Raw genomic sequence first — 23394 nt, 5'->3', positions numbered from 1 at the left:
CAAAACTTCAAGATATGGATGTAAATGAAGTGTGGTTTCTACAGCTTGGTGTCACTTGTCATAATGCGGGCGAAACAATGGACTTTTTAAAAGAACATTTGAGCGACAACAAAGAAATGAACCGGTGAATTGGCCTTCGCATTCGTTTGATTGGACGTCACTCGATTATTTATTGTGGTGATACCTGAAGTCGTTGGTTTACGTGGATAAACCAGCAACGATTGACGCTTTGGAAACCAATATTCAATGTGTCATTACTGAAATGCACCCTCAATTGCTTTTTGGTTCTAAACTCCATCAAACAACAGACATAACTAACAATTATTCCATACAATCAAAAAATTGTGCGACTCCACTATCAATTTGTTATCATACTCGAATTCCAACCAATCATTTCTCTGGGTGTATATGAAATTCTTCCATTGACTCAAACTAGTGATCACTTTTCTTCATATATAACTTTGCTTTTTCTAACAATGACATATATTTTTTGGAACAGGAACTATTTAGTTCCTTGATTAATGGTACAATCACTTCTTAAGATCGCCATTAATTGTGTCGTAAACAATTAATCTAGATTAAATTATTCGTAATAAATGAATCATACCATGCATTATAAAAATGGAATATATCTTGTCTTTCAAATACCGCACAGCTGTGGATCATTCTCATGTGGTTAGCGGTGATTTTGATTTCATATACCACCCCATACCACTTTGATTCGGGGGGTAAGGAGGAGGCATTACATAAATTATAAATGTAAAATGATTAAAGTATAATTAAATTGTATTGAATGATCAAATCAAGGTTAAGATCAAAGCTAAAAAAAAACACAATTTTATGTGCTATATCTGAGCTTGTGTGATTTATGTCGGTACACTCACTTTTTTCAGGGCTTTAACCTTTCAAAAATACAAATAATTTATAAATTGATATTTTATAGCAGAGCAGTTCACACATTTTATTGATATAATACGCATTGGTTTATTTTTATGCAGGTGTAGTTATTTTTTTTTCTAGAGTTGTTTATACAGATGTCTTAATGGATTATGTTTAATTGTCTATGGTGACCTAAATGGAGAATTTTCAATTCAATGGATAGGTTATTCAAATAGTAAAAAAGCAACTGAAAAGAATTATAATACTGTAGATTTTTGTTGTTGAAAAAGGGAATACAAACACAGCTACTAATTTGATCAATTTTAAACATTGATCATGGGCTACCGGGACTAATAGGTAAACTGCTAGCGCAAAAAAATAGAACCCACCTTGACAGAAATTTTAACAAAATTTTCTGTAGAAATTAAATCTTTGACAAAATTTTCTATGGAAATACAATTTTGACAAAATTTTCTTTAGAAATAAATTTTTGACAAAATTTTCTTTAGAAATAAAATTTTGACAAAATTTTCTATAGAAATAAAATTTTGACAAAATTTTCTATAGAAATAAAATTTTGACAAAATTTTCTATAGAAATAAAATTGTGATAAAATATTTTATAGAAATAAAATTTTGACAAAATTTTCTATAGAAATAAAATGTTGACAAAAATTTTCAATAGAAATAAAATTTTGACTAAATTTTCGATAGAAATAAAATTGTGATAAAATTTTCTATAGAAATAAATTGTTGACAACATTTTCTTTAGAAATAAAATTTTGACAACATTTTCAATAGAAAAAAAATTTTGACAAAATTTTCTATAGATATAAAATTTTTTCTATAGACATTAGACATTTTCTATTGAAATACAATTTTGACAAAATTCTCTTCCTCTGTTGGTTAAGCTACACTTGTAGTTTAGTCAGTGCATGGTTTTAAGCTGAAATCAAAAACAACAACAAAATTTTCTATAGATATAAAATGTTGACAAAATTTGGTATAGAAATAAAATTTTGACAAAATTTTCTTTTGAAATAAAATTTTGACAAAATTTTCTTTTGAAATAAAATTTTGACAAAATTTTCTTTAGGTATAAATTTTTGACAAAATTTTCGATAGAAATAAAATTTTGACAAAATTTTCGATAGAAATAAAATGTTGAAAAAATTGTCTATAGAAATAAATTGTTGACAAAAATTTTCGATAGAAATAAAATTTTGATAAAATTTTCTATAGATATAACATTTTGACATAATTTTCTATAGAAATAAAATTTTGGGAAAATTTTCTATAGAAATAAATTTTTGACAAAATTTTCTTTAGAAATAAAATTTTGACAAAATTTTCTATAGAAATAAAATTTTGACAACATTTTCAATAGAAAAAAAATTTTGACAAACTTTTCTATAGATATAAAATTTTGGCTATAGACATTAGATATTTTCTATTGAAATAAAATTTTGACAAAATTTTCTATAGAAATAAAATTTTGACAAAATTCTGTTCCTCTGTTGGTTAAGCTACACTTCACTCAAAAAAAATTCAATTAATTTGATTGTCAATACAATTAAAATAATGTTTAAATTTGAGCTAACAACGTAATTTGTAAATACAATTACGATTTTAGTGACTTTAGCAACCACTTTTGTTGTATCAACAAACATTTTGTTATAATAACAAAAATGTTGTTGAACTTAAAAATTTTATGTAACAACAATTTATTGTTAGCTCAAAAATTATAATGTTATTTTCTGTGTTGTAGTAGTCAGTGCATGGTTTTAAGCTGAAATCAAAAACAACAACAAAATTTTCTATAGATATAAAATTTTGACAAAATTTTCTATAGAAATAAAATTTTGACAAAATTTTCTCTTGAAATAAAATTTTGACAAAATTTTCTCTTGAAATAAAATTTTGACAAAATTTTCTCTTGAAATAAAATTTTGACAAAATTTTCTTTAGAAATAAATTTTTGACAAAATTTTCTTTAGAAATATAATTTTGACAAAATTTTCTATAGAAATAAAAGTTTGACAAAATTTTCAACAGAAAAAAAATTTTTGACAAAATTTTCTATAGATATAAAATTTTAACAAAATTTTCGATAGACATTAGACATTTTCTATTGAAATAAAATTTTGACAACATTTTCGATAGGTATAAAATTTTTGTATAGAAATAAAATTTTTACAAAATTTTCTATTGAAATAAAATTTTGACAAAATTTTCAATAGAAATAAAATTTTAACAAAATTTTCGATAGAAATAAAATTTAAACAAAATTTTCTATAGAAATAAAATCTTGACAAAACTATTTATAGACATAAAATTTTGACAAAATTTTCTTTAGAAATAAAATTTTGACAAAATTTTCTACAGAAATAAAATTTTGACAAATTTTTCTATAGAAATAAAATTTGACAAAATTTTCTTTAGAAATAAAATTTTAACAAAATTTTCAATAGAAATAAAATTTTAACAAAATTTTCTATAGAAATAAAATTTTGACAAAATTTTCTATAGAAATAAAATTTTGACAAAATTTTCTATAGAAATAAAATTTTGACAAAATTTTCTATAGGAATAAAATTTTAACAAAATTTTCTATAGAAATAAAATTTTAACAAAATTTTCTATAGAAATAAAATTTTTAATTTTAAAATTGATAAGAAGTTAATTCTATCAGTTAATCTTCTTAGTTAGAAATATTTTGGTGATATTGTTGCCTGTTTACACTACAGGTTGCTGTTTCTAGCCATATTTGAATCCTTATTCATTGATTTCTTATCTTTTCATTACAGATTTCCCAACAACAGAAACAGAAAGTACATCATCAACCTCCGACAAAAAAAACTTCATGACACATTCATTTAATTAAAATTGAAAGAACCGCCAAACTCAACTTTCAGAATTCACAAGCAACACCAACCATGACTCATTACAAAAGTAATAGAATTTTAAAAACAACAACCGCCACCTATATTGTCTTATTGCATTTATCCTCATGGATGCCACAAATCACCACATTGCCTCAGGGTGCACCGGAAACGGTGTGTGACACAATGTTACCATTTCATGCTCAAGGTATAGCTCCAGCAAATACAGCGCCCCCATTTCGAATAGAGACTTCGGCAGCCACCATAGGTCAGGGACAAACGCTGCGCGTTGATATTGTGGGGGTACCCAATGATTTAACATATGGTGGTTTTATGTTACAGGCCCGCAGTACAAGTCCACCAAACCAAATTGTTAGTTAATCGTAGTTGGTATCCCTTATTTACATCGAGCTAATCTTGATCTTTTTTATCTCTTAAAGGTAGGTCAATTTAATCCCTCTGAAGATGGTTTATCGAAATTGATGAACTGTGAATATTCGGTGGGTAACTCGGTTACACATTCCAGTACTACACCCAAAAGACAAATTAGTTTGGAGTGGCAATCTCCCGTGGATTTCGAAGGAGAAATTGTTTTCAAGTATTTGAGCCTTTATTTCAATTTTTAGGCAAATGTTAATTGTTTGCATTGTGTTTTTACAGTTCTACAGTGGCTCAAAGCTATGATACTTTCTGGGTTGGTGTACCCTCAGCCCCTGTCCGTGTGGTGAAACGTGCTGCGGCTCCTGTTGGTCCCACTACACCCAGACCAAGTTACACACCCAATACTCGACCAACATATGTGCCTGAATATGTTCCACCACCTGCTGCTGCCACACCCGATGATCCCTTCTATGAAGGTTGTGGAACTAGTAAGAATTGTTTTGGCAACAAAGATGGTTGTGTTGCTAGTAAATCTTGTGATTTTGTATCGGCCATTAAAGTCAGGGGCAATATATACGAATTTGAATTGAAATCAAAAGCAAGTAAGTTTTAAAAAATTACATTCTAGAAACAATTAACTTTTTTGCAATATTCCTTTTTAATATTGTAGAAGATGCTGCGTATATAGCTTTGGGTTTATCAGAAGACAATAAAATGGGTAACGATTTGACCATTGAATGTGTTCCACAAAATGGTAAAGTATCCATGTTTAGTTCATTGACTTCAGCGCCTCCCAAGAATTATGGCGCTAATCGTGCTGATGTGGTAAGTTGGCAACACTGTACTTGTAATGGTGAAAGAAAATTTAGTATGTAAACCTCTTTTTTCTTGAGAGAGTAAATGTCATGGTGTAGAGAGCTATGAGTAGAAATCAGCGTTGTCACAACGAAGTTGTATAATTAATTTGTATAATTTTTTTCCGAAATCGGACCAAAATTCCCTCCAGCGGACCAAATTTGCAATTTCGAAGAAAAATGTCTTAAAAATCAGGAGATCGAAGACCGATTTTATGATAATGGGCCATAATGGGCCCATTATCATTTCGTTTGGTCGGACCATCGGACCAAATTTAAAAATTACAAATTTTTTGGGCCAATTTTGATCCGATCGGACCAAAATGGCAACGCTGGTAGATATTGTCGTGGCAAAATTTATTTATAAAGTAGAAAAGTCCAGAGTGAAGTAGGTGTCAGATAAGTGGGGTCCGAAAGAGAGGCAAAGAGATGCCTCGTGATGTCAAGTGAACGTCCATAACTGGGGCTGACATCTTGAATGGGAAGAGAGAGGGAACTGGTATATTGAAATGCCTCATTGTAGCTGGGATAGCATCAATCTGATCTCTGGTTGTATCGCGTCATAGCTGACAAGTGGCGGTCTTCAACCCAGCACAACGCTGTACTCGTAGGAAGATATTACCTACCGAACCGTTGCTTTGTGCACGACCTCCAAGTCGCCCTTGTTCCCTCATCACTGTCATCGCAAATCAGATGATTAAGTGATTGCAAGTATTTTCTGACGTTGAACCATGATGACCCTGGCTCGTTCAGATGGTTTCCTCCTGGATGTGCATGGTTTGCCACTTTGTTTGATCACAGTATTGCCTCACTAACAGTATTTTGGACTCAAGCTGTCTGTGTCTTGGAGTGATACCCAGTGACAATCCACCATTCTGCACCGTTTGAAGATTTCTCCATTGGATCTCGTTTATATTGGGAGTCGAAACAAAACGGGGACAACCAATCTATTCATAGGTCGTTTGAATCGTATCTCTATATTTCCCCCAAGTGCTACTAGCCAATGCATGCAGTATCTTATTTCTACTCCCAACGTTTTTAGCAACCATTTCCGCATGATTTCCAAGGAGGAACAAGTATCAAACAAACGTCTCACCAAGGATCTTGGGCTCCTTGCATGTGAGAATGCTCTGGTCATTTAAGTGGAATTCATGCTATAGGTTCACCTCTTTGGTCCACACTGTTGGTTACCGTCGAATTCGGGACAGAAAGTTTCAGATTCCTGTTGACAAAGAAGTCCCTAAGTGCAGGAAGGTATTCATTAATCCTCACTTCAAGCTTCTTGATGTCTCTACCTGATGTAATTATGGAACATTCGTCCGCATAGGTTATCAGAGGAAAACCTGGTGGTGGAAGAAGTGCTCCTGACACACTAAAGTTTAGAAGGATGGGGAAGAGTAGACCGCTTTGAGGTAGGCCTTATTTGTTCCACCTGACCGAAGATAGTTTCCCTCTAAATTCCACGTACCAACAGTCATATACCTCGCCAACCATCTCTTAAGATTGTTAGGGAGGAATGTTTATAACCCTTAAGAAGATGGTGTGGTTCCTTCTAACATATCAAACGTTTTGGACAGATCCAATGCTACGATAATCTAACGTACGTGTATGCGGCCTTTTACTATTCAATTCATCTGAAATATTGGCATTTTATTCACACAACGCAATGTTCACACAACGCAGCTGGTTGCATTCGGCGTTCTGGGTAGTATGCCAATAAACTTGTTTCGAGAATCTTTCTAACGTGGAAAACATAGTAATGGACCGATACGAGTCTCCAAGCTGTGCCAGTTTTCGTGGTTTCAGAACCGGAACAACCTTCCCTATTTTTCAGATATCTCGCATTTTGTAGGTGATGAGGCAAACATTAAAGGTATTTGTGTTTCAACATCTTCGAAGCCAAACCACCTGGGCTAATTGCGGTGGAAATTTTCACCAATAGTACACACTGCTGCACGGAAGACATGACTTGGCCTTCTGCTTCCACGATTCGTGGCCTGGTGATTCTCGACAAATCGGTTTGAGGGATTGCAAATCGTTAACCACAACCTTTTTGATCCAAGATCAGACACCTACAAAGGCTTTTGCCACTTCTCTCTCTCTCTCTTATGGGTGGATATAAGCCTCCCGAGCGTAACACGGAATCCTGGGATCAGCTAGGTTTTCTTTCTGGATCTCGTCCCTCTTATTTGTCAACCTTGATGATTCCATGGAGAAATTCGTAGACGAACCACCTGGGCCAATTGCGGTGAGAATTTTGACGTTCTTTAGCACATAGAGTACATACTCCTGCTCGGAAAACATGCCTTTGCCTTCTGCTTCCAAGATTTGTGCTCTGGGAGTGCTCAACAAATTGCCTGCAGAAGGCATCGGCCATACGGGTATCATTCTTCGGTCTTTCCCTCCCAAAGCGATATGGAAATGTTGTCTTTCAGTTTGGGTTTCGAAAGGTTCCGAATCGCCGGCCACAACCGTTTAGACACAAGATCGGACTCCTACAAATTGCTTGGGCAACTTCTCTCGCTTATGGGTGGCTATAAGCCACTCGAGCGAAACTCGGAATATTGGGATCATCTGGGTTTTTTCCAGATCTCGTCCCTCTTATCTGTCAACCTTAATGCTTCCATGGAGAAATTCGTAGCGAAACCACATAGACCAATTGCGGTGGAAATTTTGACGGCCTTTATCACATTTATCACGATAGGTTCCGAATCGCCGACCACAACCGTTTCGATACAAGATCGGACACCTACAAATTGCTTGGGCAACTTCTCTCTCTTATGGGTGGCTATACGCCTCCCGAGCGTAACTCCGAATCCTGGGATCAGCTGGCTTTTCTTTCCGGATCTCGTCCCTCTTATCTGTCAACGTAGATAATTCCATGGAGAATTTCGTGGACGAACCACCTGGGCCAATTGCGGTGATAATTTTGACGTTCTTTAGCACATAGAGTACATACTCTTGCTCGGAAAACATGTCTTTGCCTTCTGCTTCCAAGATTTGTGCTTTGGGAGTGCTCGACAAATTGCCTGCAGAAGGCATCGGCCATACGGGTATCATCCTTCGGTCTTTCCCTCCCAAAGCGATATGGAAATGTTGTCTTTCAGTTTGGGTTTCGAAAGGTTCCGAATCGCCGGCCACAACCGTTTAGATACAAGATCGGACACCTACAAATTGCTTGGGCAACTTCTCTCGCTTATGGGTGGCTATAAGCCACTCGAGCGAAACTCGGAATATTGGGATCATCTGGGTTTTTTTCCGGATCTCGTCCCTCTTATCTGTCAACCTTAATGCTTCCATGGAGAAATTCGTAGCGAAACCACATAGACCAATTGCGGTGGAAATTTTGACGGCCTTTATCACATTTATCACGATAGGTTCCGAATCGCCGACCACAACCGTTTCGATACAAGATCGGACACCTACAAATTGCTTGGGCAACTTCTCTCTCTTATGGGTGGCTATACGCCTCCCGAGCGTAACTCCGAATCCTGGGATCAGCTGGCTTTTCTTTCCGGATCTCGCCCCTCTTATCTGTCAACGTAGATAATTCCATGGAGAATTTCGTGGACGAACCACCTGGGCCAATTGCGGTGATAATTTTGACGTTCTTTAGCACATAGAGTACATACTCTTGCTCGGAAAACATGTCTTTGCCTTCTGCTTCCAAGATTTGTGCTCTGGGAGTGCTCGACAAATTGCCTGCAGAAGGCATCCGCCATACGGGTATCATCCTTCGGTCTTTGCTTCCAAAAGCGATATGGAAATGTTGTCTTTCAGTTTGGGGTTCGAGAGGTTCCGAATTGCCGACCGCAACCGTTTGGATACAAGATCGGACTCCTACAAATTGCTTGGGCAACTTCTCTCGCTTATGGGTGGCTATAAGGCACCCAAGCGAAACTCGGAATCCTGGGATCAGCTGGGTTTTCTTTCCGGATCTCGTACCTCTTATCTGTCAACCTTGATGCTTCCATGGAGAAATTCATAGCGAAACCACATGGACCAATTGCGGTGGGAATTTTGACGTTCTTTAGCACATAGAGTACATACTCCTGCTCGGAAAACATGTCTTTGCCTTCTGCTTCCAAGATTTGTGCTCTGGGAGTGCTCGACAAATTGCCTGAAGAAGGCGTCCCCCATACGGGTATCATCCTTACGCCAAATCGTTGACCATAACCTTTTCGATTTAAGATAGGACAAATGCTTGTAGCACATCTCTCGTTGATAGGTGGCTACATGCCGGTGGATCGGGACTAGGGATTAGCTGGGGTTTCTTTCCGGATCTCGTCTCTCTTATCTGTTAATCTCATCATGGAGAGAGATTCGGACGGATGTCGGCGATAAAACCGGTTGGTATACATCTCTTGCATTCTCTCTTCAACTTATTCCTGAAAATCATCCCTACAGTCGGCACTGCCGATAATATATTTTGGCGCAAATGGCAAAATAGATGAGAGCCACGTCGATGCAAACTTCGTGTTAGCAGAGACCTCTAGCGCTTTACTGACAAAGATACCCCTTAACACTACATTATCTTTGCAATGGTCTTTAGAAAGTTTTTAACAAACTCTTCTTTCTTTTCTTTTTCAGTCTCAAAATAGTGCTCGTTTAATTGAAAGTTCCGTAATTAATGGTGTTATCTACTGTAAAGTGGAACGTGATCCCATGGTTCAGGTGCCCGATAGAACCTTTGATTTGATCAATAACAAATACTATTTACTTTTGGCTGCTGGTACAGGATTAAAAGGTTAGTATTTGTGATCAGATATCCAGGATAGCTAAATTTAATTGCCATATTTTTTCTAAATTTTTACAGAAAATAGTGTTGGTTATCATGATATTGGTCGTATTCCATCCGACAAAGCTATTAACTTGGCTGAGTTAGCTGATTTGGGAGGCGCTTCTAAATTACTTTTAAGATTGCATGGATGTTTCATGATTGCTGCTTGGATAGGTACCACATCGTTGGGTATTATCTTTGCGCGCTACTTCAAACAAACCTGGGTTGGCAGTCAATTATGTGGCAAGGATCAATGGTTTGCGGTAAGTACCACAAATATAGGAGAGGAAGAAATTTTTAAAGTCACAGAAAGAGGGAGATAATAATGTAATTTGTTTTTTTTTTCTACATTTCAGTGGCATCGCATTTGCATGGTAACCACCTGGTCTTTGACAATAGCTGCCTTTGTGATTATATTTGTGGAAATCGGAGCATGGTCCAGTGAACAAAATCCCCATGCTATTTTAGGTGTTATTACCACCGCATTGTGTTTCATACAACCTATTGGTGCTCTATTTAGACCAGCACCAAACTCTAAAAATCGTCCCTATTTCAATTGGGCTCATTGGCTGGGTGGCAATTTGGCCCATTTGTTGGCCAGTAAGTTGACATAAGAATCGGACATGAAATTGACACTTTATTTTATGAAAATAGTCTATTCATTTTGTAAGGATTTTTCAATCAAAGGAATGTGTCGAATATTACTGATTATTAGCTGAAGGAATATCATCCAACAAAAATTGATTATTACTCGAATTCGATTCAATTATATATTTTATATAAAAAATATTTTTGATTTCAATCACGAAAATGATAATATCAATTAATATTGATATTAAAAAAATTGACATTTAAATTTATCCAATTAAAAAAATAATTGATCCAATTAATTTTATATTTTTGGTTTGATTACAAAATATTTGAAGCAATTAAATAATTAACTATTTTTTCAACTTCTATTAAAATTGTAATTGGAAAATGTTTACTGTATACTGAAACCTCTACTTGCCCCAAGGTACCTAAAAATATTTCTTTTTACACTGTAAATGACAAATCCTTATAAAAGTTAAAAATTGTTTTTATATAAAAGGGCTGTAGATATCTTTGACTTTCCCTCAGAGTACACAAAAAGAAATTATTGTTTGTCTTCAATCATGAAATTAATTGATCCAATTAACTTTTAATTGAAATGCCTTCAATCACAGGAATGATAGTATCTATCAACAAAGTCAACTAAAAAATTAATTGTTCCAATTAAAAATTATTTGATACAATAAATTTTTGTGATTAATTTTTATTTCAATTAAAAAATTCGTTGAACCAATTAAATTTTTAATTAATAAATTTATTTTTAAAAATGCAATTAAAATTTTAATTGCACAAATTTTTGTGATATTTTTTTTAAATCACAAAATTAAGTGATCCAATTAATTTTTAATTGAAATGTCCAATGTTCAATCATAGAAATAAAAGTATCTATTACCAAAGTCAATTAAAAAATTAATTGTTCCAATTAAAAATTAATTGATACAATTAATTTTTGTTTCAATTTAAAAAATTGTTGAACCAATTAAATTTTTATTTGAATATTTTTTGTTTAAATTCCATTAAAATTGTAATTGGAACAATTTTAGCGATATTTTTTCTGTGTACCTGAAGAGTTGAAAATATGTTCATTCTGTAAAATATTAAAATTATTTGAAATTGTAATATTAATCTCTTTGCAGTTGTTACCATTTTCTTTTCGGTGCAATTAACTAAGGCTGAATTACCCGAATGGATGGACTGGATATTGGTGGCCTATGTGGCATTCCATGTTATTGTCCATTTAATATTCTCAGTAAGTATTTTCTGTACAAATATATATATTGTTCATGATATTCTTTTAACGTTTCGGAAAAAAGATTTTTATCAAATGAAGATCTTGATAAAATAAGAGAAAAAACTTTCAGTTGTACTGGAAGTAAAGTGATAAAAAAAACTGGGTTTCTTGAAAGTCGGATTTTCTCGGTTTTAAAAACCCGGACTTTTTTCCAAAACTGGTGAACGGTATTTTTTTTTTAAACAATTAACCGGCATAACCAGTTCAACCGGTTTCCATAAAAACACGTAATTTTCAAAGGAAATTCTAGTTTCATTGTCAACGAAAGAAATAATTCGATAATTCGAATATACGTTGCATCTACTTGGAAGTGTTTTCATTGCAGTTTATTAAAATAACCATATGCATTTGCGTAAATTTTGCGTAAAATTGGCAATTTTACAATGAAAATATAAAAACCGAAAGCCGGTTGTTGAGACCTTGAAAACACCGGGTCGGCCGGCCCACCGAAAATGGGATTTTCACGATAACCGACAAAAAAAGTGTAAAGGCATTCAAATTTATTTCTAGTTTTGCACTCAGTGATATTAACTTAGCAGCATTTTTATATTTCTTTTTGCACTGGATGCTAGTTTTTTTTTTTTTTTTTTTTGATATTTTTAGTTTGTATCCTTTTATTTCCTATATTAAAAGGTCTTTCAATAGTAAATAATTGTATATAATTATTTTTTTAGCTTAACTTAAATCAGTGCATGTTACAAATATTGTATATATTTTTATACAAATGAAAATGGATAATATTTTACCAGAAGTGTCTTAATATGTCGCGGAATTAAATTTATATAAAGTTTAATATTTTAACGAATTTTTGCATGAGTTACGATTCCATATTTTAGTTGCCCCTGCCCTTTTAGATCTAACTCATGGCCCTAATTTAATACACAAACAGATTGATATATTAAAAGGTTAATATACCATTATTGCATAGAAGTCTTACTAAGAAATCCATTGGAAACTCTTTTGGAATACTCTTGAACGGCGTCAAACATAATAAATAGTCTCACAGCGGCCCTTGTTTTCTGAAACAGAGAACGAAGCCGTCGTTCGCACGATATAAACTGCTACCGACAAATTTTCGTCAGCGGACTGCATCGTCTAAAATATCAATAATGATTTTCATCACACAGAAAACAGTAGCTCGTAATTTATAACAAATTTTGAACTTCAATTTAGTTGGTCGTAAATCGGAATGAAACTTTGGTCTCAGTAAATCTATATTTAAATCTGAACCGACGTCCACCAAATTTTGTACGATTGACTATATAACTAATTGTACTGCTTATGGAAAATGTTGAGCAAATCAAAGCGAAACTTGATGTTTTGGTACATTTTGCAAAATATCCACAAATTTTGTACAGCAATAAAATTTTGACAAAATTTTCTATTGAAATAAAATTTTAACAAAATTGTCCATAGAAATAAAATTTTTGACAAAACTTTCTATGGAAATAAAATTTTTGACAAAATTTTCTATAGAAATAAAATTCTTGACAAAATTTTCTATACAAATAAAATTTTTGACAAAATTTTCTATAGAAATAAAATTTTGAAAAAAAAAAATCTATGGAAATAAAATTTTGACAAAATTTTCTATAGAAATAAAATTTTGGACATTTTCTATAGAAAAAAAAATTTTTGACAAAATGTTCTATAGATTTAAAATTTTTACAAAATTTTCTATATAAATAAAATTTTGACAAAATTTTCTATGGAAATAAAATTTTGACAAAATTTTCTAAAGAAATAAAATTTTGACAAAATTTTCTATAGAAATAAATTTTGACAAAATTTTCTATAGAAATAAAATTTTCACAAAATTTTGTATAGAAATAAAATTTTGACAAAATTTTCTATAGAAATAAAATGTTGACAAAATTTTCTATAGAAATAAAATGTTGACAAAATTTTTTATAGAAATAAAATTTTGACAAAATTTTCTATAGATATAAAATTTTGACAAAATTTTCTATAGAAATAAAATTTTGATGAAATTTTCTATAGAAATAAAATTTTGACAAAATTTTCTATAGAAATAAAATTTTGAAAAAAATTTCTATAGAAATAAAATTTTCACAAAATGTTCTATAGAAATAAAATTTTGACAAAATTTTTTATAGAAATAAAATTTTGACAAAATTTTCTATAGAAATAAAATTTTGACAAAATTTTCTATAGAAATAAAATTTTGAAAAAAAATTCTATAGAAATAAAATTTTGAAAAAATTTTCTATAGAAATACAATTTTGACAAAATTTTCTATAGAATTAAAATTTTTACAAAATTTTCTATATAAATAAAATTTTGACAAAATTTTCTATGGAAATAAAATTTTGACAAAATTTTCTAAAGAAATAAAATTTTGACAAAATTTTCTATAGAAATAAATTTTGACAAAATTCTCTATAGAAATAAAATTTTCACAAAATTGTGTATGGAAATAAAATTTTGACAAAATTTTCTATAGAAATAAAATTTTGACAAAATTTTGTATAGAAATAAAATTTTGACAAAATTTTCTATAGAAATAAAATTTTGACAAAATTTTCTATAGCAGTAAAATTTTGACAACATTTTTTATAGAAATAAAATTTTGACAAAATTTTCTATAGAAATAAAATTTTGACAACATTTTTTATAGATATAAAATTTTGACAAAATTTTCTATAGAAATAAAATTTTGACAAAATTTTCTATAGAAATAAAATTTTGAAAAAAATTTCTATAGAAATAAAATTTTCACCAAATGTGCTATAGAAATAAAATTTTGACAAAATTTTTTATAGAAATAAAATTTTGACAAAATTTTCTATAGAAATAAAATTTTGAAAAAAAATCTATGGAAATAAAATTTTGACAAAATTTTCTATAGAAATAAAATTTTGGACATTTTCTATAGAAAAAAAAAATTTTGACAAAATTTTCTATAGAATTAAAATTTTTTCAAAATTTTCTATATAAATAAAATTTTGACAAAATTTTCTAAAGAAATAAAATTTTGACAAAATTTTCTATAGAAATAAATTTTGACAAAATTTTCTATAGAAATAAAATTTTCACAAAATTGTGTATAGAAATAAAATTTTCACAAAATTTTCTATAGAAATAAAATTTTGACAAACTTTTGTATAGAAATAAAATTTTGACAAAATTTTCTATAGAAATAAAATTTTGACAAAATTTTCTATAGAAATAAAATTTTGACAAAATTTTCTATAGAAATAAAATTTTGCCAAAATTTTCTATAGAAGTAAAATTTTGACAAAATTTTTTATAGAAATAAAATTTCGACAAATATTTCTATAGAAATAAAATTTTGACAAAATTTTCTATAGAAAAAAAATTTTGACAAAATTTTTTATAGATATAAAATTTTGACAAAATTTTTATAGATTTAAAATTTTGACAAAATTTTCTATAGAAATAAAATTTTGACAAAATTTTCTAAAGAAATAAAATTTTGACAAAATTTTCTATAGAAATAAATTTTGACAAAATTTTCTATAGAAATAAAATTTTCACAAAATTGTGTATAGAAATAAAATTTTGACAAAATTTTCTATAGAAATAAAATTTGGCAAAATTTTGTATAGAAATAAAATTTTGACAAAGTTTTCTATAGAAATAAAATTTTGACAAAATTTTCTATAGAAGTAAAATTTTGACAAAATTTTTTATAGAAATAAAATTTTGACAAAATTTTCTATAGAAATAAAATTTTGACAAAATTTTTGATAGGTATAAAATTTTGACAAAATTTTCTATAGAAATAAAGTTTTGACAAAATTTTCTATAGAAATAAAATTTTGACAAAATTTTCTATAGAAATAAAATTTTGAAAAAAATTTCTATAGAAATAAAATTTTCACAAAATGTTCTATAGAAATAAAATTTTGACAAAATTTTTTATAGAAATAAAATTTTGACAAAATTTTCTATAGAAATAAAATTTTGACAAAATTTTCTATAGAAATAAAATTTTGAAAAAAAATTCTATAGAAATAAAATTTTGAAAAAATTTTCTATAGAAATACAATTTTGACAAAATTTTCTATAGAATTAAAATTTTTACAAAATTTTCTATATAAATAAAATTTTGACAAAATTTTCTATGGAAATAAAATTTTGACAAAATTTTCTAAAGAAATAAAATTTTGACAAAATTTTCTATAGAAATAAATTTTGACAAAATTCTCTATAGAAATAAAATTTTCACAAAATTGTGTATGGAAATAAAATTTTGACAAAATTTTCTATAGAAATAAAATTTTGACAAAATTTTGTATAGAAATAAAATTTTGACAAAATTTTCTATAGAAATAAAATTTTGACAAAATTTTCTATAGCAGTAAAATTTTGACAAAATTTTTTATAGAAATAAAATTTTGACAAAATTTTCTATAGAAATAAAATTTTGACAACATTTTTTATAGATATAAAATTTTGACAAAATTTTCTATAGAAATAAAATTTTGACAAAATTTTCTATAGAAATAAAATTTTGAAAAAAATTTCTATAGAAATAAAATTTTCACCAAATGTGCTATAGAAATAAAATTTTGACAAAATTTTTTATAGAAATAAAATTTTGACAAAATTTTCTATAGAAATAAAATTTTGAAAAAAAATCTATGGAAATAAAATTTTGACAAAATTTTCTATAGAAATAAAATTTTGGACATTTTCTATAGAAAAAAAAAATTTTGACAAAATTTTCTATAGAATTAAAATTTTTTCAAAATTTTCTATATAAATAAAATTTTGACAAAATTTTCTAAAGAAATAAAATTTTGACAAAATTTTCTATAGAAATAAATTTTGACAAAATTTTCTATAGAAATAAAATTTTCACAAAATTGTGTATAGAAATAAAATTTTCACAAAATTTTCTATAGAAATAAAATTTTGACAAACTTTTGTATAGAAATAAAATTTTGACAAAATTTTCTATAGAAATAAAATTTTGACAAAATTTTCTATAGAAATAAAATTTTGACAAAATTTTCTATAGAAATAAAATTTTGCCAAAATTTTCTATAGAAGTAAAATTTTGACAAAATTTTTTATAGAAATAAAATTTCGACAAATATTTCTATAGAAATAAAATTTTGACAAAATTTTCTATAGAAAAAAAATTTTGACAAAATTTTTTATAGATATAAAATTTTGACAAAATTTTTATAGATTTAAAATTTTGACAAAATTTTCTATAGAAATAAAATTTTGACAAAATTTTCTATAGAAATAAAATTTTGACAAAATTTTCTATAGAAATAAAATTTTGAAAAAAATTTCTATAGAAATAAAATTTTCACAAAATGTTCTATAGAAATAAAATTTTCACAAAATGTTCTATAGAAATAAAATTTTGACAAAATTTTCTATGGAAATAAAATTTTTGACAAAATTTTCTATAGAAATAAAATTCTTGACAAAATTTTCTATAGAAATAAAATTTTGACAAAATTTTCTATAGAAATACAATTTGGACAAAATTTTCTATAGAAATACAATTTTGACAAAATTTTCTATAGAAATAAAATTTTGACAAAATTTTCTATAGAAATAAATTTTGACAAAGTTTTCTATAGAAATAAAATTTTGAAAAAAATTTCTATAGAAATAAAATTTTGAAAAAATTTTCTATAGAAATACAATTTTGACAAAATTTTCTATAGAAATAAAATTTTGACAAAATTTTTTATAGAAATAAAATTTTGACAAAATTTTCTATAGAAATAAAATTGTGACAATATTTTCTATAGAAATAAAATTTTGACAACATTTTCTATAGAAATAAAATTTTGACAAAATGTTCTATAGAAATAAAATTGTGACAATATTTTCTATAGAAATAAAATTTTTACAAATTTCTAAAGAAATCAATTTTGACAAAATTTGCTGTAGAAATAAAATTTTGCAAAATAACATTTCTTTGTTTGGTAAAAATTTTCTCCAAATTTTGGTAGATTATTTATGGTACGAGTGGCAACCGTGGTCCACACTGGCACTGCATAGTTTACCACTGATCGGCCAATTGCCTTATATGTAGTCAAAAAGGTCTGGACCCCAAGTGCTGCATCTTGGTGTAATTTACGGTCGGTATTATTTCGCTATCGACTCTTATATTCATTCTGGTAAGATCAACGCGGTAGACATTTATTAGATCGCATATGTCATTAACAACGGCCCCGGATACCATGATTGTACAATCGTCCACATATGATACAATCCCGACGCCGCCAAGAGGGTGTAAAACAGAGGACAGGTAGAGTTTGAACAGTGCCGGAGATATCACCCCACTTGGGGAATCCCTGTTTCACTCTACGGGGTATCGACTTCTTGGAACTAAATTCCATAAAACGGGCTTGGGCTGATTGAGTCCTCTATTAATATATGCTGAAATGAAATGCAAAGCAGTCGTCGTGCTATGTATTTCCCGGAATCTATGCTGATGATTGACAGCTGGGAAATTCTCCAAAAGGATGGGGATGAGTAGTGATTCAAGTGTCTTGCCTACTGACGGTCTGTACAATTCACCTTTACTCGAGTTTTTGTTTGACTTCAGTAGTGGAATCACCCATCTTCCAGACATCGAGTATAATAAGTGATTCCAAGGTCAAATTGAGACGTCTGGTCAGGTACTCAATTCTCAGTGTTCCTAAATACTTTGGCATTAGCATAGAAATTTGATTGATTATTAGGGTTATTGTCCTTAGGAAATTGACATTTTATTGTCTGACAATTTTTCAATTGTTATTCTTTTGTAACCTATTGCATCTACTCCATCTAATGGAACTGATGATAGTCTTTTTAACCAATGGATTTCGAATTTCGAGGCCTATGCAAATTCTCACACTAGTACCACAACAAAATTTCATCGAGTCCACCCACCCCTTAATAATTAATTTTAATAAAAAAAACTTGTAAATTTTCAATTGGAAAACCAAATCCAAAATGAAATTTTGTATATATGTACTATACTATATGTCCAAAGGAGTAAATAAATTTTCCCATATAAATCATTAGCTACTAATTTCCCTCCCCTATATGTCCATGTAGGCGGAACATTGCGATACTATGTCACTAATATAGATTTTCTTGTGTATGCAGATTACAGGTTGTTCGGCGGATAGGAAACAGGCGAAACGTGGAAATGATTTTCCAATGGGTAACATGGGTGGTCACCATAGCATGCGTAACAATATGAAAACTGAACGTAAAATGGATGCACCGGTAAGTAAACGGAAACATAAATTTTAGAAACATGAATAATTGGGGAATTATTGTCTTTTTCAGTTTTCCGGATTCCGTAAAGGTCTATTGGCCGTTTATATTGTGGTCATTATACTTTTCGTTATAGCTTTATTGGTGATTGTAGCTTTGGCTCCCATCGAAGATGCATTCAAAAAATTGAAAGAGCAACTGAATTGAAATCTCTCTCTCCCCTTCTTTCTCTCTCTCTCTAACTATAACAATCAAGGCTCAAATTCTATCTAACACTGCTGTGAGGCTTAAAGCGACCCGATTTGGAAGTGTTACTTTTGAAAAGTAAATGGCAACCATACGTGTTTTATGTCGTATATTAGCTCCACCATACTTTTGTAGTTTGTTTTTCTAACAATTCATCTTTTGTGCTACTTTATATACATATTTTTTTGATTGTTTTATTTTTTTACATTTTTTGTATTGTTGTTATTTGTCTACAAATCAAAAAAAGAAAATTGAGAAAAATCATGTACAATGTTTTTTATATATTTAAAAGTGCAAAGGCATTGCATATTAAGAAATATCCTTATGAAAAAAAGCAAAATTTTATCTATAAAGTATTATTAATAAAGAAAATGAATTAGAGATGTCATATTGATGGTTTTTGTTTTGTTATTAGATCCTGTCTAGTTTTAGATTTACACCACAGGATGGGCCCCTCCCCCCCTATACTAACTTTGTCATTCCATTTATAAGCCATCGAAATATTGGTCTCAGGCCCCATAAAGTGTACATATTCTGGGCCGTGGTCGATATGGCGATATCCGTCCGTCCATCCGTTGAAATCAGGCTAACTTTCGAACGAAACAAGCTATTGACTTGAAACTTGGTATAAGTACAGCGATACCACTCAGAAGTGTACACCCACGTTCGCCTATTTCGTCCATATTTGAGAGGTGTCCACTTATGGGAGGTTAATTTTAATGTGATAATAGGGCTGTTTTCTTTTTGCACTGGATGCAACATTTGTATGGGCTATCCAGAACATCGTTGCACTGGTGTTCTATCCAGAACATCTCATCAGTGCAAGTCGCGCCGATGTTGCCAGATTGTATTTGGATAAAGTGACGCTTCTTCGATTCACAATAGCAATTTATTGTGACTATTTTATCGAAAAATTTGAAACTCAAAGTGATACAGTGTCATAAATAATCGCAGCAGTAAATATTTATTAATAATTGGAGCATTTCATACATTAAAAAGGCAAGATTTCACTTCTTTTCTGTGATTGTTTTTAAACAGCTGATGACAGTGTTGCATATTTTTGGAGATGTCCTGGATAAACGAGTACTCTGTTTTCTTTTAGTCCTTAACGGCTTAGCATATCCAGTGCTAAAAGAAAACAGCCCTAATATAGCGAAGGATAGCTTCGCGATACACTATAATTGTTCACGTTTGAGAGGTTTCATTGTAGGTCGAATGGTATTGCAATGGGACATATCGGACAACTGAGAGGTTAGTTAACTGTAACGATCCGTCGAAAGGCCCTTCCTCTTTTGGGGTTGGCTACCTTTTTACCCTTGGCGTGCGTGTTCAGTCGTGGCCAGTTCTTGTCGATCAGACAAAGGATATGATAAGTCAACATAAAAGAAAAATTTCAAAAAAAAACATGAAGGGTGTAGTATAGAAAGTATCAGTGAAATTTGATAATTTTGAAAGATCCCTCGAAAGTTCGTCATTTCGGAGCCTCTTGCAAGGGCTAATTGCATCCGATCTGGTTGAAATTTGGTATGTGATGTTAGTATATCTCCTTTAACAATGATGCAAATATCGGTCCATAATTATATTTAGTGTCCATATAAAAAATCTACCAAAATTCGAAGAAAATTTTACCACAAATCTACCAAATTAAAAAATCCCAAATAAATATTTCTATCGAAAATTTTCTCAAAATTTTATTTCCCAAAATTTTTGTCAAATTTTTATTTCTATAGAAAATTTACTTAAAATTTTATTTCTGTAGAAAATTTTGTCACAATTTTTTTCTATAGAATTTTTTTTTTAATTTTATTTCTATAGAAAATTTTCTCAAAATTTTATTTCTATAGAAAATGTAGTCACAATTTTAATTCTATAGAAAATGTTCTCAAAATTTTATTTCTATAGAAAATTTTGTCAAAACTTTATTTCTTTTTTATCAAAGTCTATAGATTAAATAATCCTTACAGACTAATTCTATAAATACATATTTACAAATAACATTATGCATTTAAAAATAGTATTACTTTACGCTTACACACAAAAAAAATTTTTTCTGATTCAATCACGAAATTAATTGATCCAATTAATTTTTTAATTGAAATGTCTTCAATCACGAAAATGATAGTATCAATCACAGTTTTAATTGGGCATAGAAAAAATTTTTGATTAAAAAATTAATTGATTTCATTGCCAAATTTCAATTAATTTTTTAATTGATTCAATTAAAAATTTAATTGATGTTGATTGCAAAACTCAATTTATTTATTAATTAAAAAAGGTAACTATTTTCAATTACATTCTGAATTGGCTTAGAATTTTTATTTGGATTAACAATTGATTGTTTGAAAAAAAATTTAATTAAAAATTTAAAAAAAATGTTCATCATCATCATAAACTGACTTAGTCTTCCGAATTTGATTAAAAGTTAATTGTATCAATTAACTTTTTAATTAAAAATTTTAAAATGTTCAATCATTGACTTAATTAACTTAATGTTTCTATCTTGATTAAAAAGTTAATTGTACCAATTAATTTATTAATTGAAAAAAATTTCAACTTTAATTAACTTTTTAATTGGAAATATTTTGGTGATATTTTTTTCTGTGTAAGTGTGGTATGATTTTCAGAAAGGCCCAGTAAGAAGAAATACTTATTGAATTGGGAGAACAGCACACAAAAAAATTTTTTTCTGGTTCAATCACGAAATTAATTGATCCAATTAATTTTTTAATTCAAATGTCTTCAATCACAGAAATGATAGTATCAATTAAAAAATTAATTGAAGGTCAATTAAAAAATTAATTGAACCAATTAAAAAATTAATTGATACTATTAATTTTTGTGATTGATTTTTGTTTCAATTAAAAAATTTGTTGAATCAATTAAATTTTTAATTGAATATTTTTTAAAACTCAATTAAAATTTTAATTGGAAAAATTTTCGTGAAATTTTTTTCTGTGAGACGAAGTATTGGGTTATTATTCTCATAATTTGACCTAGAACAAGGGATTTTGAGCAGCTGGTAGTTCCATGACGGCCTCAGAGGAACATTCACAAGGATCCGATTCAGAATGTAGACACAATCCGTTCGTCCGTGAATAACATTAGACAAGGAACTGATATTTAGCATTGTACGGCGACTCTTCTATCGAAAATTTTCTCAAAATGTTATTTCTATAGAAAATTTTGTCAAAACATTAACAGGTTGGCTGATAAGTCCCCGGTCTAGCAAAGAAAAACACACTTTTTTGCCAAAATTCGTTTTTATTATTCGACATAGTTCCCTTCAAGAGCAATGCAACGATTATAACGACCTTCCAATTTTTTGATACCATTTTGGTAGTACTCCTTCGGGTTTGCCTCAAAATAGGCCTCAGTTTCGACGATCACCTCTTCATTGCAGCCAAATTTTTTCCCTTCGAGCATCCTTTTGAGGTCTGAGAACAAGAAAAAGTTGCTGGGGGCCAGATCTGGAGAATACGTGGGGGTGGGGAAGCAATTCGAAGCCCAATTCATGAATTTTTGCCATCTTTCTCAATGACTTGTGGCACGGTGCGTTGTCTTGGTGGAACAACACTTTTTTCTTCTTCATATGGGGCCGTTTTGCCGCGATTTCGACCTTCAAACGCTCCAATAACGCCATATAATACTCACTGTTGATGGTTTTTCCCTTCTCAAGATAATCGATAAAAATTATTCCATGCGCATCCCAAAAAACAGAGACCATTACTTTGCCAGCGGACTTTTGAGTCTTTCCACGCTTCGGAGACGGTTCACCGGTCGCTGTCCACTCAGCCGACTGTCGATTGGACTCAGGAGTGTAGTGATGGAGCCATGTTTCGTCCATTGTCACATATCGACGGAAAAACTCGGGTGTATTACGAGATAACAGCTGCAAACACCGCTCAGAATCATCAACACGTCGTTGTTTTTGGTCAAATGTGAGCTCGCGCGGCACCCATTTTGCACAGAGCTTCCGCATATCCAAATATTGATGAATGATATGACCAACCCGTTCCTTTGATATCTTTAAGGCCTCTGCTATCTCGATCAACTTCATTTTACGGTCATTCAAAATCATTTTGTGGATTTTTTTGATGTTTTCGTCGGTAACCACCTCTTTCGGGCGTCCACTGCGTGCACCGTCCTCCGTGTTCATTTCACCACGCTTGAATTTTGCATACCAATCAATTATTGTTGATTTCCCTGGGGCAGAGTCCGGAAACTCATTATCAAGCCAAGCTTTTGCTTCCTCCGTATTTTTTCCCTT

At 30.1% G+C, this 23394-nt stretch overlaps 1 protein-coding gene across 5 annotated transcripts in view; it reads left to right on the top strand.

The window, feature by feature from the left end:
* The window catches only part of LOC142238210 (putative ferric-chelate reductase 1 homolog), an 87535-nt gene extending 68020 nt beyond the window's left edge, over positions 1 to 19515 (top strand). For 4 of the 5 annotated variants that reach the window (XM_075309788.1, XM_075309789.1, XM_075309791.1 and 1 more), the window contains exons 2-11: positions 3686 to 4132; positions 4201 to 4358; positions 4421 to 4743; positions 4812 to 4966; positions 9586 to 9742; positions 9812 to 10038; positions 10132 to 10375; positions 11503 to 11615; positions 18750 to 18890; positions 18954 to 19515. In XM_075309788.1, the coding sequence (XP_075165903.1) occupies positions 3815 to 4132; positions 4201 to 4358; positions 4421 to 4743; positions 4812 to 4966; positions 9586 to 9742; positions 9812 to 10038; positions 10132 to 10375; positions 11503 to 11615; positions 18750 to 18890; positions 18954 to 19088 (1971 nt within the window). In that variant the 5' untranslated portion in view covers positions 3686 to 3814 and the 3' untranslated portion in view covers positions 19089 to 19515. The remainder of the gene's footprint in view (positions 1 to 3685; positions 4133 to 4200; positions 4359 to 4420; positions 4744 to 4811; positions 4967 to 9585; positions 9743 to 9811; positions 10039 to 10131; positions 10376 to 11502; positions 11616 to 18749; positions 18891 to 18953) is intronic. The other variant, XM_075309792.1, reaches the window with a different exon arrangement.
* Positions 19516 to 23394: the final 3879 nt, after the last annotated feature.

This window comes from Haematobia irritans, chromosome 5 (assembly GCF_050003625.1).
Source record: "Haematobia irritans isolate KBUSLIRL chromosome 5, ASM5000362v1, whole genome shotgun sequence".
In the NCBI taxonomy this organism is placed as follows: domain Eukaryota; kingdom Metazoa; phylum Arthropoda; class Insecta; order Diptera; family Muscidae; genus Haematobia; species Haematobia irritans.
Note: the sequence above shows the minus strand (reverse complement) of the source record. Positions and strands in the feature narration are given on the sequence as shown.